Genomic DNA, 19,732 nt, shown 5'->3' with positions numbered 1-19,732 from the left:
ATTTTGTAAATATTACTGCTGGTAAATGTAGTTGAAAGATATCATAAGACAATTGGCACCCCCTAAAGTCATAAATTCAACTATTTCTATGTTAAAATCCTTTGTTAAGGAAAGAACTAAGTGAATAATTATACATTCTTTATAACCTGGAGACGGGGATGTGCATAGAATTCATTTAAAAAATCCATAAGCAGGTCAATCTTCAAAGAAGTGACACACAGCACGACGTGTTTCTCTGTCTGTGCTCTATGGCGACTATAGTTTCCACCTGATTTCTGTCTCTCCATCCACAGGTAGGCCAGCTGTTCAAACTAAAAAGACAGGATATGATTTACCATTTCAAACAAACCAAAAGGTACTGTCTATGATTACCAATGACAGAAAATCTAGGAGGCCAGATGATCTTTTATTTCCCTGCGTAATCCAGATTATAATATATTCATTTTTTTGTTCATTGTAAATCAAAAAATTACAATTTATGTACATACTGTGTAAAATATGATTGTCTTAAAAAGAATTAGTTTCAACTGGTGTGAAGATTCAAAAAATAGTTTTTCAAATCAACTTTTTCCTGTATGTGGGAATATGGCAGGTGTGATGTAAAATGTAGATATTTGATTATTTATGCTAAATTTCACTAACAGTCTTAACAAATTTGTTGGTTTACAATTTTTCCTTTTAAGTAAAAAATGGGACAAATTTTACTATATCATTATCCATATGGTGCCTAGATCTATGCTTATAAAATTCACTTACAAAGAGCTAGATCAAGGGTTAACTTCTAATAACATTAACATCTGAAGGAAATGTTAGAAAGCAAGTTAATGATCCAGTGTTTATGCCAGTACAGCCATTAGTAATCCATTTGTAATCCTTTTAGTAATCTTAGTAATTAGTAATTCTCTTTCCTTCCGGTAAGATGATGGCGTTTAAACACTCAGGGGCCAAACAAAGAAACTTTTTTTTGTTCAGTGTGTTTTTGTACGTAGTAAAACTATTCATGACTCCAACAAGTACATGTACAGTACGTCCACCACATCAGTGAGCTGCTTATTGTTCAGTATAGTCTGCTGGGGTGGCATAAGAGCCAGATGGTGGTTCAGAGTAGACGAGTTGGCCCGTTGGGCTGAGAGAATCGGATCAGGCCAACAGGCCGAGGGATTCAAGTCAAGCTGTCGGACCAAGGGAGGCAAGGCGCGCCAGCTGGACTGTCAGGCTGGGGGATTCGAGTTAGGCTGTTCAACGAAGGGATTCAAGTTGGGCTATCAAGTTAGGGATTTGAGTCGGGTCCTTGAGCCTGGGAATTCGGGTTGGGCTGTTGGACCGCAGGAGAAGCTGGATTAGGTTCGGAAGTGCTGGCCTGGGTGCAGACCGTGCTGCTGCCTGCTACTTGGAGGCACTGGAGTTAGTATGAAGGCGGCACGTTGTGAAAACGTGAGTGACTGTCTTGGAGGTTTCTGCTGAGATCGCAAGACCCTGTTGGATAATGATTGTCGCAGGCCTGTTTCCCTTGTTTAGTGATGAGATGGGCAGCAAGGCAGCAGTGTCACCTTGGTTTTAGAGAGAACAAGACCTGATTGTAGCATGGCATCCATGCTCGGTAGAAGGTAGCCTCTCCCATCAGTGCTGCTCTCCAGTGTTGGATTGGTGAGATTACAGGCTGGACTGCTTGGAACAATGAATTTGCAGGGCTTGTCGCCCAGGGTCTTAGACTAAAAAATGTAATTATTTTCTTTTTCACTCTTTCTCGTTATATTGATTGTGCATGTATGTTTTTGCACCTTGGCCCAGAGGAACACTGTCTTGTTTGGTTGTATCCTTGTATGGCTTGAATGGCAATTAAACTTGATTTGATTGTGCAACCATGCTGGGCCTTATCCACACTACATTTTAAAACATTCTTGGAGAACAGTTCTGTATTTTCATTTGTAAATCTAATGGCTTTATGTCATGAACTACCACCCTTGCTAAAACACCACCATCTGTGATCAACTGGGATTTCATCTTACATATTTGTGGCGGTATGGTAGTGTTGCGGTTAGCGTAATGCTTTTATAGTGCCAATGGCATAGGTTCAATTCTGCCACTGTCTGTAAGGAGTTTGTACATTCTCCCCCTGACTGTGTGGGTTTCCTCCGGGTTCTCCGGTTACCTCTTACGTTCCAAAGATGTGCGGGTTTGTAGCATAATCAGTCAGATGGGTGTAATTAGGTGACAAAAGCTCAATGAGCTGGAAGGGTCTGTTACCATGCTGAATCTCTAAATTAAATAATATTTTCAGGCTACTTCACAGAGGGCTTCATGAATTTTCTGTCATCTCCAGAGACTTCGTTTGATTTTGGTGGCAAAAGGTGCAAGAAATCTCAAGGAGTACCAAATAACGACAGCAGATGGCAACGGTTTCACTGTTGGTTGCTACCACAAAACCCAAAACAATATTTGAACTCCTTTATGCTGGGCATGAAGGTAGATAGTACGTAGTAAAACTATTCATGACTCCAACAAGTACATGTACAGTAGGTCCACTGCATCAGTGAGTTGCTTATTGTTCAGTATAGTCTGCTGGGGTGGCATAAGAGCCAGATGGTGGTTCGGAGTAGACGAGCAGGGCAATCATGAGCACTGTACTTTCAAGAGATTAGCTCCCAACTGGCAAGAACATACTAACCTTCACTGTTCATTTTGAATAGTAAACATGGAACATCTCCTGTGGGTAGCTAAAAAAAATCCAATAAAAATATGAACTCTATTGAAATGGATGGAGTTTGTTTAGAAATGATGGGTTCAGAACTGACAGGAAACAGGGACTGGAACTCAGTGCAGTGTACATAGTGGATTGGAAACTAAAAAATTACTGAACCTGAGACAAAAGCAATTATTTTCCAGACTTTGCCATTCAGGAGAACAACTTAGAGGAACTCAAAACATAAAGCAAGCTGATGCAATGGGATCAATTAATTACTTTTGAGTAGTAGATGGGATACTGCGGCAATCAAGCTTGCTTTCTTCTATCAACATAAAGCATACACAAATACAAAAATATAGTTAGCAACAAGAACATACCCATTTTTCTTGATGAGTTATTAAATGGAAGTAACAGCAGATGTCAAAGAATTTCAACTTCAAATGACAAAATAAATTAATGTATTTGATTTTGACATATCGATGCCAGAGGAATTTTGAATAGCTTTTACTTCTTATATCGTAACAAATCTCAATTTAAAAACATGTTTAAAATAATTAATTATAGGTTGTGGATGACACTGATGTGACCTGTACTTATTACCATTCTCTTTTTACCCTGAAATGGGAGGTGTGCAGCGATGTCTTGAACCAATGTGATCTGTGTCATGCAGTTACTGAACTACTTCAGCAAGCAATTGCAATAGAATCAAGCAACACACACAAAATGGTGGTGGAACACAGCAGGCCAGGCAGCATCTATAGAGAGAAGCACTGTCGACATTTCATCCTGATGAAGGGTCTCGGCCCGAAATGTCGACAGTGCTTCTCCCTATAGATGCTGCCTGGCCTGCTGCGTTCTACCAGCATTTTGTGTGTGTTGCTTGAACTTCCAGCGTCTGCAGATTTCCTTGTGTTTGCAATAGAATCAAAATCAGATTTATATGATTTGAAATCTTATATGACTTGAAATTTTTTTGTTTTGTAGCAGCAGTACAGTGCAAGACATAAAATTACTTTAAATTACAAAAGAAATAAATAGTGCATAAAAAAAGGAATAAGGAGCTCACATTCATGAGTTTGTGGACCATTCAGAACTCTGACAGTGGAGGGAAAGAAGCTGTTTCTAAAGGGCTGAGATATAGGCTCCTGTACCTCCTTTCTGCTGGCAATAATGAGAAGAGGACATGCTCCAGATGGTAAAAGACCATAGTGATTCTGGCACTGCCTCTTTAAGATGTCCTCAGATGGCTGGGAGTTTTGGGCCAGTGATAGGGCTGGCTGAGTATACAACATTCTGCAGCCTCTTGTGATCTTATACACTTCAGACCCTCCAAACCATATCCTCAGCATCTTTGGGATATCATGGGTGATGGATTTGGATAGGATCTTGTAAGTCACACTCAACACTAAAATGGGTTTCCATTTCCTGATGTTCTTCCTCTCCCTCTTCTGCTAGTTCATAAGGGTGATGCAAACTTTCTTCATGAAGTGTGACATGCTACCAGCCTGAAGTGTATCGAACAATGGCAGAAAAAGTTGCCCTTCTGAAGGGATAGAGAATGTCATGTCATGATTATTTAATTTGCATTCTTTGTTACCTCATACACACTTACATAATGGGCGTTTCCTTGTACTGGATATCGGGGCCATAGTGAAAACTGAATTTCTTGTTGGACAAGAGGAATAAGCAGTTTGTAAAAGTATAGCTAAACTGGCCAATTCAGAGTAGCAAGAGTATAAAGATGATCAATTATGCAGTTCAGTCACATTATACTGCACCAGTTAACACAGTACACTGAGAACTTTCAGCTCCAGTACATTTAGGCTTCAGGCTAAATCCATTTAAGTGCATAAAATGGAAGTGTTTGCTTCTCTTACAGAAATGCATATTCGGCTGTTAGACTTAAGAAGTTGTTCAAATTTGGTATAGAACAAATAATTACACATGTCAGATTAGGACATTACTAATCAGTAAACTCAATAATTAACTTCAAGCTAGATATACGTTAGATGAGGTAAGAGTGTCAGTGAAGGAGTATTGTAACCTTACAGTACTTTATTTGAGCTGTTTAATTGTAAATACTCAGACAACTTTTCAGCAAACTCCAAATAAAGTTTAACTGAAGTTGTACATAATTATTTTTCCTCATTGGTACATAAATAGTAGTTCCTGTTTTCTGGTTTGATTTGTTCTTCATTTGTCAAAATTAGTACTTACCTATCAAAGCAGAATAGAGCAACTACCAACTGACAAGCTATCGGCAATTGTGCTATTTGATATAAATAAAATAAATATAAAAGTAGGCCAATTCAGAGCCAAAATATCTGACCAGTGGTTGATAAAAAGAATATGTTGCAAATATTTTAGAAATTACGCACAACACTGAAACTACTATATGCACTGGGATGCTTACCTGTATTGGCAACACTACAAGTGCAACGCAGATCATGATGACTACTAACAACTTGGAAGGCCATACTTTGGGCGTGACATCGCCAAACCCCACAGTCGAGAAAGTGACAATGCAGAAGTAAAGGGAGTCAAAGAGAGTCAGGTTATTCCCTGCTCTTTCCAAATGCTGTATTCCACAGATGCTAAAAAAAAGTTAAGGTAATAAAAACATTAAAGAATCTTACAAAACTGTACAGGTTAAAAGAACAGGAGGACATCTTCCTTTCTTTTTGTAGTACTAACATCGTTTAAAAATCACTAATATTCTTGAGCCTGTTTAATCATTTAAACACCTTTATGGTTATTTTCCCATGAACTACACAATAAATTTTTTGAAGTTTATTTTTTTCGAGGTGATGTATTTTCCATTACAAAATCAATTACATTCCCTGTAACAATTTAGCTTAGCAAAACATGTTTCTGTGCTGAACACATGTTGATAGTCATCAAAAATTTTCTTGGATATTGCCCAACAATCAAATATATAATGCAACATGGCAGCACCTAGATTCCAGCAAAAGAGTTTTGTTCTGAAGTTTCGTGCGTGCCTTATGGAAGAAAGATTTAGTAATCCAAAATAAGGATTCCTTGAGGAATAATGACTATTATGGTGTTGCATATTATAACATTGTTTAACTTTATAATCTGAAACAACTTTCAATCTTAAATTGCCATTTAAAAAGGAAACCAACTTTAATTCAAATGAGGATTATACAAATGAATCCTAAAAGGCTTGATTGAAAATTAGGCATACAGTGAATCTATATCCCTAGAGCTGCTCACTTGCCAAAGATGAAAATCGGAGTTTAAAACAGATAGGACGATATCTATGGAAAGTGAAATGGAGTTAACATTTCACTGTTAACAGAGTGAAATATTAACTCTGTATATTTTCACACACACACAGACACTGGCCCGCTGAGTGTTTCAAGCAATCTCTGTTTTTACCTGAGATATTCAGCATCTGCAGTTTTTTGAATTTCACAAAAAACTGTGGATTATACTAATATCATTTTGTTCCTGCATGTGCAGGTACATTTTTTCCCCCATTGTCCCCACTTATTGAGAAAGAATTTTTATTTGTAACCCTTAGTCTATTTTCTCCGCAACTGATGCCAGTTTCTGCTGAGAGCTCCTCCACTTCCTGTTCTTCTTGTGCATCATCCAATAGTATTTGCACAGTTTGACATATTTATTGAAGCATTTATCAACAGAAGTTCATTTCTTCAGTAGAAGACTTAATATGGATTTCACATTGGTTGCTAAATGAGTACTCTCAGGAAGTCAACAGTTGTGAAAACAGAGCAGAAAGAACATAGAACAGAATACTACAGTACAGTACAGTCCATGGCGTCATGCTGACCCTTTAACCTATTCAAAGAACAATCTAACCCTTCCCAACCACTTAGCCCTATTTTTTTATACTATCCATGCGCTTATCTGAAGTGTCCCTAACGTATCCGTCTCTGCACCACCCCGGGCAGAGTGTTTCACACATCTGTGTAAAAAAAACCTACCTGTAACATCCATCCCTGTTCAAAGACCTTAAAATTATTCCCATTTGTATTAGCTATTTCCAAAAAAGTCTCTGGCTGTTCACTCTGTCTATTCCGCTTCGTATCTTGTACACCTCTATCAAGTCACCTCTCATCCTCTTTCTCTCTAAAGAGAAAAGCCCTAGCTTGCTCAACCTATCCTCAAAGGACATTCTTTCTAATACAGGGATCATCATGGTAAATCTCCTCTGCAACGTCTCTAAGCATTCCACATTCATCCTATAATGTGGCGACCAGAACTGAACACAATTCTAGTCTAAGCAGAGTTACCTCGCAGCACTTGAACTCAATCCCTTGTCTAATGAAAGCCAACACAACATATACCTTCTTAACCACCCTATCAACTTGCAATGCAACTTTAAGGGATCTACTGACATGGACCCCAAGATCCCTCTGTTATCGTTGCTATTATCCCTGATTTCTGAATTCAAGTTCAAACTTCCAATGTATAGCACTTTGCAGTTTTCCAGATTGGAATCCATCTGCCATTTAGCTCAACTCTGCATCCTATCAATGTCCTATTGTAACCTACGACAACATTCTACACTATTCACAGCATCATCAATCTTCATTATCATCAGTAAACTTATTATCCAGCCTTTCCACTTCTTCATCTGAGTCACTTATAAAAATCACAAAGAGCAGAGGTTCAAGAACAGATCCCTGTGGAACACCACTGCTCACGGACCAGCACGTGGAAAACACTCCATCTACTACTTCCCTTTGCCTTGCACAGGCAAGCCAATTCTGAATCCGCGCAGCCAACACTCCCTGGGACTCATACCTTCTGATGTTCTGAATGAGCCTACCATGGGGAACTTTGTGAAATGCCTTACAAAAATCCACATTTACCACATCCACTGCTCTGCCTTCATCAATATGCTTTGTCATTTCCTCGAAGATTTCAATAAGGCTGGTGAAGCACGATTCATCCCACCAAAAGCTATGATGACTATCCAAGATCAAACTATGCTTCTCAAAATGCTTGTAAATCCTGTCTCTAAGAATCCTCTCCAAAGTTAAGTAAAACACAATGAAAGCTCACTGGGTTTCATGAATGCCTTATTTTTGATCACTAAATCATTCCAAAAAAGACTCAACTCAAATTATATAATCTAAAGTGAACTTTCAAAACAAGCAGAGTGTAATCTATCCTTCCTGATCTGGTAAAGCTGAACTTGGAAGTATTATAAAAGGTACACAGACATGTATTCAGCTGATGGACTAGAAACATTCCCCTCATTGCATCTCTTTACATTTTCATAAATCAGAGTAAATTGTATGTGATCCTTTGGTAGTAATAAATAATTATTTGCTTACCCAGTTGCATAATATTAACATTGCCTTAATATAAACAGTTCAATCTGGATTGTAAAAAAAGATAGACAATATTGGTTTAACCTTCAACCTTAAGCACCTGGTTTACGGTAACATTATTTTCAGTAAATCATGATCAAATGATTGCCAAAGCTTTGGCACAAATTTCTGTAGTGCAAATCATTGAACATTTCACTTGACTAAGCAGTTTCAACATATTTCACATTACTTAATATATTAGTGAGAATGCTATGATTTCATTTATGTTCTAACCAGAACAAATACTCAATGATCTAGAATGGAATCTGAAAGAAATACAATATTTTACTTTATAAATAAAAGATTATTTAACTGCACAAATAAGCAACACTAAAGCTAAATAATTTTTAAAGGTGCATATTTCTCTTCATCTGCAGCCTGCATTCCTTAACGACTGTGAACATTATACCTTTATAGTTCTTCTTGATCAAATCAAACTTGAAAACCTAATGTGACCTATTTCCTAGAAAAGATTAAAGTTCAGGAGAGTAGCCAAGATACTGTGGTAATTATTCCCATTAGATGTCACTCTATCATGGTCAAAAACAGCACTGTCTGAATCGAGATAAGGTCACAGCTTAGTTATTACTTTGCTCTTCCACTTCTGGAAACGTACCCAAATATACAAACAATATCAGAATAGAATATAGAAAACTACAGCACAGGAGCAAGCCCTTTGGCCCATCATATCTGTGCTGTCTATGATGCTAAATGAAACTAATCACATTTGCCTGCATATAATCCAAATACCCCGATTTCCCTCATGTTCCCATCTGTGTAAATACCTTTTAAAACACATAATCTTTTCTGCCTTCATCATCACCATCCCTGGCAACATATTACAAGCACTTACCAATTGAGTGTGTAAAAAGAAAGCATTGCTCTGAACACTTACTTTAAAATTGCACCTTCTCATCTATTATTTTCACAATAATACCTGTTTTATTATTTTGTACAACATTTTTGTACATTGCTGCAAATTACTGCACATTGGTAAATTATTGTGCATATTATTATGTACTTTATTATTAGTTAAGTCTGCACACTGCTAAGTGCATTTTTATATGTTGCTGCTGTAACAAAAGAATTTCCCACTCGGGATCAATAAGGTATTTATTATTATTATTATTAAAATCTAATGGAACTTGTGGGACAGTTGTTTCAAAACTTTCAAGAGGATGCAGAGGTAGTTTGCCAGGATGCTGCCTGGCTTGGACAGCATATGTGATGAGGAGAGGTTGAACAAGCTGGTGTTTTAACTGAAGTAGCAAAGGCTGAGCGATTTGATAGAGGTTTACAAAATTATGTGAAAATTATGCCAAATGTCTTCAGTCTCCTGTGGAAGTAAAGACGTTGGTAAGCTTCCTTGGCCATGATATCAAAATGGTTGCACCAGGACAAGTTCACACCTTTGAACTTGAAGCTCTCAACATCAACACTATTGATTTAAATAGGAGCATGTGCAATGCCCTATTACCGAAAGTCAATGACCAGCTTTTTTGCTTTGTTGACACTGAGGAAGGGGTTGTTGCCATGACAATCTGCCACAAAGCACACTAACTCCTTCCTGTACTTTCACTCTTTGTTATTTGAGGTACTGCCTAGTACAGTGGTATCATCTGAAAACTTGTAGAAGGAATTTAGAGAAGAATCTACCCATGCAGTTATGAGTGTACAGGAAGGAGTGTAGGGGACTGTGGGTACCTCCAGTTGAACTCTGTCTTTTTGTGTGTTTCCCCCTAGCTGCCAGCCTGTAGTTTTGTATTGCCATGTGCTCCTGTCCCCACTCTTGTTCTACTCCGGCCCCTGTATTACGGAGTACTCCATCTCTCATCTGTTTCTCATTATTACCTGTATTGCTGCCACCTGTGTCTCATTGTACTCCACCTATCATCTGCCTCTCTGATTATTGCTCAGTGTATTTCAGTCCTGTCTTTTCACCTGTTTGTTGTCAGATGGTGCCAGTGAATTTTCCTGAGCCTTTCCAGCATTTGTATCTGTCTGTCTGTATATTGACTCTGCCTGCTTCCTGATTCTGGTTTTTGGATTTCTCTGGATGTTTTGATCTCTGCCTGAACTTTGACACCAACTTTGCACCTCGGGATTTGTTACTCAATTAATATCATTGTGTGCACAGTACAGGGTCTGTGATTGGATCCCTGCTCCAGCGTCCTGACAGGGACTGAGGATGTAACCTTGTGGAGCACCAGTGTTTAGAATAAGCATGACAGAGTTGTTGCTGCTGATACCTCCTGATTGTGATGACTTGGTCAGGAAGTCAAGGATCCACAAAATGCAGGAGGAACTTAGCAGGTCAGGCAGCATCAATGGAAAAGAGTAAACATCAGTAGAGCTAACATTTTAATAGCATTAATTTGACCAATTAATGATACCATCATAGGAGACCATTTAGAAAGTATTTGTTGTGTATAATCAATTAATGGGAGAAAATTATATTTATACAGGTCCTTAAAATTTTTAGTAATTTTAGTACCAAGATAAGTAAAGTGATTTTTAGCAATACCAAAAGTTATTTAATTGTATTGATCCAAGTGATTATTAATAGGAAATAACTCACTTCTGTGTAAATTTAATTTGTATCCAGAAAAACTACTGAATTCAGCAAATATAGATAACATAGAAGGAATAGATTTCTTAGGATTTGAAATATAGACTAACAAGTCGTCTGCATACAATGAAACCTTCTGCACTTTATCCCCTCTTAAAACTCTGAACATTATTGGAATCCTTAAGAGCAATAGCAAGAGGTTCTAAAGCCAAGTTAAATAACAGAGGACTGGGAGGACAACCCAGTCGGGTACCTCTGTATAGTCTAAAATAAGGAGATTTTTGATTGTTAGTTATAACCGCAGCCATAGGAGCTTGATAGATCAATTTGATCCAGGAAATGAAACCCAGAGCAAAATTAAATCTTTCTAAAATCTCAAATAAATAAGACTACCCTATCAAAGGCTTTCTCTGCCTCAAGGGAAACAACACATTCAGGTTCTTTAGATGGAGAGGAGTAAATAATGTTCAATAATCTCTGAATATTAAAATGTGAATATCTATTCTTAATAAATCCAGTTTGATCATTAGAAATAACTTTAGGTAAAAAAATATTTTCAAGGCAATTAGCCGAGATCTTAGAAAGAATTTTAGAATCCACATTTAGTAAAGAGATTTGTCTATAAGAGGTGCATTCAGATAATTTTTTTCTTTTTTAGGAATTAATGAAATTGAGGCCTCATGAATATTACATGTATCGCAAATAGGATTGATATTGGGAAAAAATACAGGCTAATTTATCAATTGACATATGTGCCTGATGCACTACCTTGAATTGTATCAAGGAATGACGGGCACAAATAGATTACGTATTTACCAAATGAAAAATTTTATTCCATTTATTATCTGAAAGTGACTCTTGAAATTCCAATTCCTAAGCACCTTTAATTTTATCATTAGATATCATTCGTAAATTCAAAAACCATTCATAAATTGTAGCTATCAGTCCTCTTTGAAGTGGTTTAACCTGAAAAAGGGTATCTATTATATTAGGTGGATAAGCAGAGGGGCAATTTGGGAGCAAAATAAGTAAAAAAAAACCTAATTTGTAAATATCTAAAAAAGTGTGTATTAAATAAATCATATTTATCCGCTAACTGAGTGAAAGACATTAAACAGTCCCCTATAAACAAATCTGAAAAAAGTTATTATTCCTTTGGTTTTCCAAATTAAAAAAGGCCTGATCTAAGACCAATGATTTAAAATAGTGGTCGCCAACCCGTCGATCGCGATCGACTGGTCGATCTTTGAGACTTTCCCAGTAGATCCCAAAAACAATGAAAAATAAATACACAAATACTGTTGAGAGATTGCTTCCGGGTTGCGGGGTTTTAGTTCTGTTCTTTCTGCCCACCACGCACTACACAGTGTACTTCAGTGGTCCCCAACCACCGGGCCGCGGGGAAATTATATGATTTGGCAATATGAAATGATATGAGTCAGCTGCACCTTTCCTCATTCCCTGTCATGCTTACTGTTGAAGTTGAATGCACGTGAGGTCATCAGTCATCTAAATGCAGTGATACCCTCGTGCCAGGGATCACTGGTTGGTGTCAGGTAACTGGCCGGTGGGAAGTGTCGTTGCTACTGGCCTGGAGAGCGGACAGATGGGCGCCATCTCTAAACCTGTTCACCACACCGAATGTTCGTGGGGAACCCGGTGCTAAAATCTTCACGGACGACCTAATTCGGGCTCAGGGTTTCGTAAGTAGCAGAGCAGCTACCTCGTTGTGATCTGCTGAAAGTCATCCCTCCAGCCAAACTTTTGTCAGCCGATATATCCTACAAGGGGCACAGGCACGCGTCCTGTCACACTCCTCACTCGGTCGGTCACTCTCTCTGGACTGCGACCGCTGCGGCCCTGGCACGGGGATCTCTGGCCCTTACCTTACCACCCATGACCAGCTGCATCTGGCAAAGGCGTCTGGTGGGCGGGAGGCTGGAGTTCAGGCCCAGAGGCTGTCTGATAAGGTAATGAAGCCTTCAAGACTGCTCCGGTACCTTCAGTCCAAGCACAAGCACTTAAAGACAAACCCACTGAGTTTTTTCAGCAGAAAAATGTGAGCAAGCAGGACAGAAGCTAAGTGCTGATAGCTACATAAACTAAATTGCTGAATAGACTTGACATAAAGAACCTGCTTCGAGTATCGCTGTATTCTGGTCGTGTTTAACACCCCCCCCCCCCACCCGTCAGCTGGTCTGCAGTGCAAAAAAGGGTGGTGACCCTGGTGTACATACATTATTTCTACTTCCGGGTTGTGGAGTTTTACTTCCGGTCTTTTCTGCCCGGTGGGCATGTATGTGACTAATTGATTTAGTAGGTCGATCTTGCCTTTCACCAAGGCCGAGGTAGGGGATCTTGGGCTTAAAAAGGTTGGTGAACACTAGTTTAAAAAATAGTTAAGGTGAATTTTTCTAGAAAGAACAAAATCATTTAACTCAAAAAATCTGTAAAACTGAAACCAAATTCTTAATGTATGTTTAATAATGGGATTGAGGTCTTGTCTACCAATCTTAGAAAGCAATAAAGAAAGAGGAGCTCCCAGTAAAGAGGCCAAAGAATACCCCTTCACTGAGTTTTTCTCCAAATCCACCCATAAAGGACAATCATGGATGTCTGAATAATGAATCCAAAAGCTAATATATTGAATATTAATTGCCCTGAAGTACAATCTAAGATTTGGCAATGCCATACCACCGTCATTTTCTTAATTTCTGCAATAAAGGTTTACTCAATCTAGGATTTTTGTTATTCCAAATATAGGATGAAATTTTAGAGTCTATTCTATCAAAAAACAGTTTAGGAACAAAGGAAGGGACAGCTTGAAATGTATATAAGAACTAATAAGATGTAATACTGAGGTGGCCACTTTAACTCACATGTTTTGGTCTTGCATAAAGGTGGACAATTTTTGGAAAAATGTCTTTAAAACTTTATCAAAAATCTTGGAGCTGGACTTACAACCGAATTTACTTACAGCAATTTTTGGGATTATTCCATTGGAAGCAGGATAAATTCCTGTTTCTGCTCAGCGGATAATAGCCTTTTCAACTTTATTGGCTAGGAGAACCATTTTACTTAAATGGAAGGATCCTAATTCACCTACTGTTTTTTATTGGCTTTCCTCCATCATGTCCTGTTTAAATTTAGAGAAATGTGATACATCCTTTAAATTTGAAGAAATCTGGTGACCTTTTATTCAATATTTTCATATGATTTGATTTATTGATTTTTGTACTGACTCTCTACCATTTACTTTTTTGAAGTTTTGGATTTGATCAGAAAGTCTTCTTTTCTTGGTTTTACTCTCAGGATGAACTGCCCAGTCCTTTTTTTTCCCGTTTTGTTTTTGTTTGTAGAGAATAGTGGGGTTTTTTTCATATAAAAAATTGAGAGACCAAAGGGCCTATTATTGCTCTTGTTTTCTTTTTATGAATTGATAAGAGGAGAAGTAATTATCTTTTTCCTTATACAGTCTGTATCAGATTAATACTATGTATGATTTTGATCATGTTTATTTCACCTTCTGTATGTATGTATTGTTATTGATATATATTTTTGTGATAATTCTCCTCTTGCTTGTATATATGCTTTTTTTTAAATCAATAAGAAGATTGATAAAGAAAGAAGGAAAAGAGTAAACAGTTGATGGCCCAAAACATCAACTGTTTACTCTTTTCCATAGACACTGCTTGACCTGCTGAGTTCCTGCAGGGTTGTGTGTGTGTCGCTTGGATTTCCAGCATCTGCGGATTTCCTAGTCAAGGAGGCAAAGGCACCCAAGATCCTAAGTTTGGTGATGAGTGTGCTTGGCATTAGAACATTGAGTGCAGATACACAGTCAATAAACAATAGTCTAAACTAGGCATCTTTACTCTCCATATCTTCCAGAGATGAGCGAAAGGCTAGTGAGATGGTGTCTACCATGGACCTATTTCAGCAGTAGGCAAATCACAATCCAACACTATTTCCATTACTTCAATGCACTGTATATTGATTTGATCTGTATGATCAGTATGCAAGACAGAATTTTCACTGTACCTTGGTACATATGACAACAATAAATCAATTCCAAGGTTATTCAGCCTGTATTTTCATTAACTTCCCCAAAATTCTACCATACTATCATCTTTTTTGGGACACTGAAGAAACCAGACCACCTGGAGAAAACTCACACAGACATAGGGGAAACATGAGCATTTCACACAGATCGAACCAGAAGTCTGGATCAAACCTATGTTGATGGAGCTGTACAGCAACAGCTCCACTAGCTCTAGCACCATACAGCTCTGTACAACAGCAATTTTATACATCTATTATACAAATATACAGTATATGCTGGTCCTACATGCAGTGTCAAACTTACTGAAATTGAGGCCTATATACAATACTCATTTAGAAAGTCATTATACTGTCAATATAATGACTTTTAATTACATAGCAATATTTTATGTCATACCAGTTTTGTTGGAGATAACTTTTTTTTTCCTGCTCCTTGTTGTTAGAGGATTGGGAACCCTTTAAAAGCCAACAGAAGGCAACTAAAACAACCATAAGGAGAGAAAAGATAAAAGGTAAGTTCACCAAAAAATATCAAAGAGAATGCTTAGAGATACAGTGTAAAAAGTAAAAGAGAGGCAAGAGTGGATAATGGACCACTGGGAAAAGACACAGGAGAGGTAGCAATGGAGAACAAAGAAATGGCAGCCAAGCTTATTAGGCATGTTGTGTTCATCTTTATTGTGGAAGACACTAACAGTATGCCAAAAATTCGAGTGTGTCAGAGAGCAGGAGTGAGTGTCGTTGCTCTTACTAAGGAGAAACATGCTTCTGAACCTGAAAGTTCTGAAGGTAGATAAGTTACCTGGACCAGATGGACTACACCCCAGGATTCTGAAGAGATCGGGGAGGCATTAGTATTCATCTTTCAAAACTCACTAGATTCTGAAATGGTTCCTGAGGACTGGAAAATTGCAAATGTTACTCCAAGAAAGGATGGAGGCAGAAGAAAGGAAATTATAGAGCAGTTAGCCTGACCTCAGTGGTTGGGAAGATGTTGGAGTCCATTATTAAGTATGAGGTTTCGGGGTACTTGGAAGCACATGATAAAGTAGGCCAAGGCCAGCATGGTTTCCTTAAGGGAAAATCTTGCCTGACAAACTTGTTGGAATTCTCTGAGGAAATATCGGGCAGGATAGACATAGGAGAGTCAATGGATGTTGTTTATTTGGATTTTCAGAAGGTATTTAACAAGGTACCACACATAAGGCTGCTTAACAAGATAACAGCGCATGATATTGCAGAAAAAATACTAGCATGGATAGAAGATCGGCTGACTGGCAGGAGACAAAGCATTAAATAAAGAGGGCTTTTTTCTGATTGGCTGCTGGTTGCACAAGGGTCAGTATTGGGGCCATTTCTTTTCATGTTATATGTCAACAATACGGATGATGGAATTGGTGATTTTATGACCAAGTTTGCAGACAATACAAAGATAGGTGGAGGGGCAGGTAGTGCTAAGGAAGCAGGGAAAAGGACCTGGATTGGGAGAATGGGCAATGAAGTGACATGGAATGAAGTGTAGGGAAGTGTGTGGTCATGCACTTTAGTAGAGGGAATAAAAGCATAAACTCTTTTCTAAATGGGGAGAACATTTTAAAAATCAGAAATGCAAAGGGACTTGGGAGCCTCGTGTAGGCTCCCCTAAGGTTAAATCGGTGGTAAGTAAGGCAAGTGCAATGTTGGCATTCATTTCAAAATGACTGGAATATAAGAGCAAGGATGTGATACTGACTGCACTGGGAGTATTGTGAGCAGTTTTTGGGCCCCTTATTTAAGAAAATGTCTAGACGAAGTTCACAAGAATTATTCTGGGAATGAAAGGGTTAACATATGAAGAGAGTTTTTTGATCTGAGCCTGTACTTGCTGGAGTTTAGAAGAATGAGGGGGATCTCATTGGAACCTTTTGAATATTGAAAGGCTTAGACAGAGTGGATGTGGAGAGAATGTTTCCCATAGTGGGTGAGTCGAAGACCAAAGGAACAGCTTCAGAATAGAGGGACATCCATTTAGAACAGAGATGAGAAGCAAATAGAGAGGTGAATTTGTGAAATTCATTGCCACAGACAGTTGTGGAGGACAAGTCATTGAGTATATTTAAAGCAGAGGATAGTCAGGGCATCAAAGGTTACAAGGAGAAGGCAGGAAAATGGGATGGAGAGGGATAATAAATCAACCATGACGGAATGGCAGAGTAGACTCAATGAGTCAAGCAGCCCAATTCTGCTCCTATGTCTTATGGTCTTATCATTGTGACAGACAGCCATGGAGACTAAGTCATTGGGTATACTTAAAGCAGAGATTGATAAGTTTCTGATTAGTAAGTGTGTCAAAGGTTATGGGGAGAAGGCAGGAGAATGGGGTTGAGAGAGAAAATAAATCAGCCATAATTGAATGGCAGAGTAGACTCGAAGGAGCAGAATTAGAACATCCTGCCCAATATCTTATGGTCTTATCTTGCAGGAACTCAAAATAAGCAGGAGCCTCAATGGCAGAGGGAACCAGAACTGTGAACTTCTGTTCCCTCTAATCTGCACAGGTGCGTAGCCTTGCAGCAACTGAAATGCTCCCGTGCACACTGCGTTTGTTGCTGTGCAGCTGGAATTTCCTTTTATAAAATATTTTATTAAAGTGCCACACAGGTTTCAGGCTGCATAATAATTTCCTGGGCAAAGCAATGGTTTGTCCGTGCAGCTGTAAAAGAAATTAGAGGAACCATTGCTGTGAATGTGTCTTTCATTATTATTGGATAGATCAGTGGGATTCCAAAGAGTTATCTCAGAATACTATTTCAAATTATTTGACTGTAGAACCTACAATTTTGATTTTATTACAAATCTCACACTGTTGTTTGTAGATACATAATATTTAGAAAGGTTTCACTGGTACTGGTATAGACCAAGTACAGATGATACAAGGCATCAGGGAAGGTAAAAAAAAGTTACTTTCTCAAGGAGACGATCACATCAGCTTGATTCAGGCATTGATCATTGACAGAAGGATGTTATTAAAAATCACGTCTACATAGTGCTCCATAATGTAATGATGACAGAAGCTTAGTTTTTAACCATGTAATTTCTGTTTGAACAAGAGTGTAGAGCATTTGAAGGGTGAACAATCCGGCCATGGCAAGAAGTGGACAAAATCCTCATGAAATTTATATCGCTAGAAGAATGGTGCTGTCACAGGAATAAATACTATTCATAGAACCTCATTTAGAAATCCAAAAGAGTGTGTTTTGGATTTTTCCAGAATCACAGACCTCTTTTTGAAGTGAGAGAGGAAGTCAGAGAGAGGAAATATGGTTGTCACATGCCTATACGAACAACAACATTAACAGAAATAGAAAAAAAATCTGCAAGGAGATGCTGAGAAGCTAGAGCCAAAAACAGTACTGATTATCTCAGTACATGTAGTTTAAACAAATCAAAATTTAAATGCTCATTTCAAAGAATGATGTGGGGGAAGGATTTTGATTCATGGGGTATGATCACCAGATCAGGGGAAATAATCTTTTTAACCGGGCAGGTTTTACTTATGATGTTCTCGCGCTGTAATTGAGATGTTAAACAAACAAAATCAGCAGGGTTAAATGAGGGGAAAATATGGAAATCTGAAGAGAAAAACATAAAGCAAAAAAACAGTTCAGATAGTGGAAAGCAAAATGTAACAGGAAGGGATAGAATTTATTGGTCGTAATATGGCCAAATCAAGAAAAATGGTAAAAGTTAAAAGGATACAATATCCGAATGTCTAAAATAATGTTCCAATTGCAGACATGGTGACAAGTGGGAAAGCAAGAACCAAAACTGCATTTGCTAGAATCTAAAACAAAAACTTAAAATATTAGAAAGGTTCATCCAGAGCTGTTAGGATCTATGGAGAGAGAAATTTTTAGCATGTTCGGTAGATGAAAGATCACTGACCTGCGAAGTTCCCAGGTCCTTCGCAGCGTACAAATGAAGATCTGGGAGACTAGTGGGATGAATTTGCTGGCTGCCATGCATCTGTAGGTATCTTCTGTCATGTTGGAACTTGGTTCACATTTATATTTCCAACATGTGGGCCATTTGGGTTACCAGCAGTTCACAGGAACAGAACCTTACTGTAACCTGGGAATGCTCTACAGTATGTTTCTCCTTCTATCAATGGTATCTGGCCTGCTGAATATCCCCCAGCATTTTCAATGATTCAATTTTTATATTACAATGTAAGAAGTTTCCACTGGGACCACATTATACTATTAGAGATAATGAAGGTAATAGAAATAATTGAGATAATGATCAAATATGCAATTTAAAGACATTACTTGGTTTCCAAAATTGTAAACTAAATAGTTAGAAATGATGGACAAGTGGGGCCAGGATGGCTTTAGGGATAAAGAACAATGCAATGTCCACAATAACATTGTAACACCATTGCTACATTTTTTTGTCTTAAAAGGTTTAAAGGAAATATTGTTCTTTTGCATCAAAAAGTAATTAATGTATTCATCAAGCTGCATAATTAATATCTCCTACAAGTTGATAATCTGATTAGGAATTTTTTTCAACTTTAGACATCTTAGCTTAATTTACAAGTTCCAATGCTTACTCTATGGCAACAGATTAGGTTTTGTAAGTTATCACCAAATGATTGCCAATGTTTCAATATGATTCTGAGCGATATTCTATTCAACATTTTTTACAATGTTTGAACAAACACTTAACTTTTCTCAACTGGAATAACTTCATTAGTATAGGATATTACTTCCTTTTTTATACTTAACATCAGACCTACTATTAAATGATGAATAGATGAAAACACTACCATATTTCATTGTAAAGGAAAGGATTGCAATTCAACACAGTCAATTATATGGTTGAATTAATTTCAAAAATATTAGTAAAATTTGCTATACACAAATTGTAACTGATAAAATTGCATCATAGTGACCATAAAACCATGGTGCTCAAGCCAATTTGATCAAAAGGTACATTTTATCATAGTGAAAGACTATAGTTAAATGGTTACTTATGTCGGTCAACTCTACAGACATTCTTCAGGACATGCAC

General features: G+C 37.8%; 1 protein-coding gene across 1 annotated transcript in view; it reads right to left on the bottom strand.

The window, feature by feature from the left end:
• LOC140737212 (potassium channel subfamily T member 2) overlaps positions 1 to 19,732 on the bottom strand; it is an 879,580-nt gene that overhangs the window by 504,261 nt on the left and 355,587 nt on the right. Inside the window, exons 10-11 of the mRNA XM_073063510.1 lie at positions 5,100 to 5,280; positions 147 to 311 (exon numbers count right to left, since the gene is read on the bottom strand). Of these exons, the coding sequence (XP_072919611.1) occupies positions 147 to 311; positions 5,100 to 5,280 (346 nt within the window). The remainder of the gene's footprint in view (positions 1 to 146; positions 312 to 5,099; positions 5,281 to 19,732) is intronic.

The sequence above is a fragment of the Hemitrygon akajei genome, chromosome 12 (genome assembly GCF_048418815.1).
Source record: "Hemitrygon akajei chromosome 12, sHemAka1.3, whole genome shotgun sequence".
In the NCBI taxonomy this organism is placed as follows: domain Eukaryota; kingdom Metazoa; phylum Chordata; class Chondrichthyes; order Myliobatiformes; family Dasyatidae; genus Hemitrygon; species Hemitrygon akajei.
The sequence above is the reverse complement of the archived record's forward strand: the minus strand, read 5'-3'. Positions and strand labels throughout refer to the sequence as shown.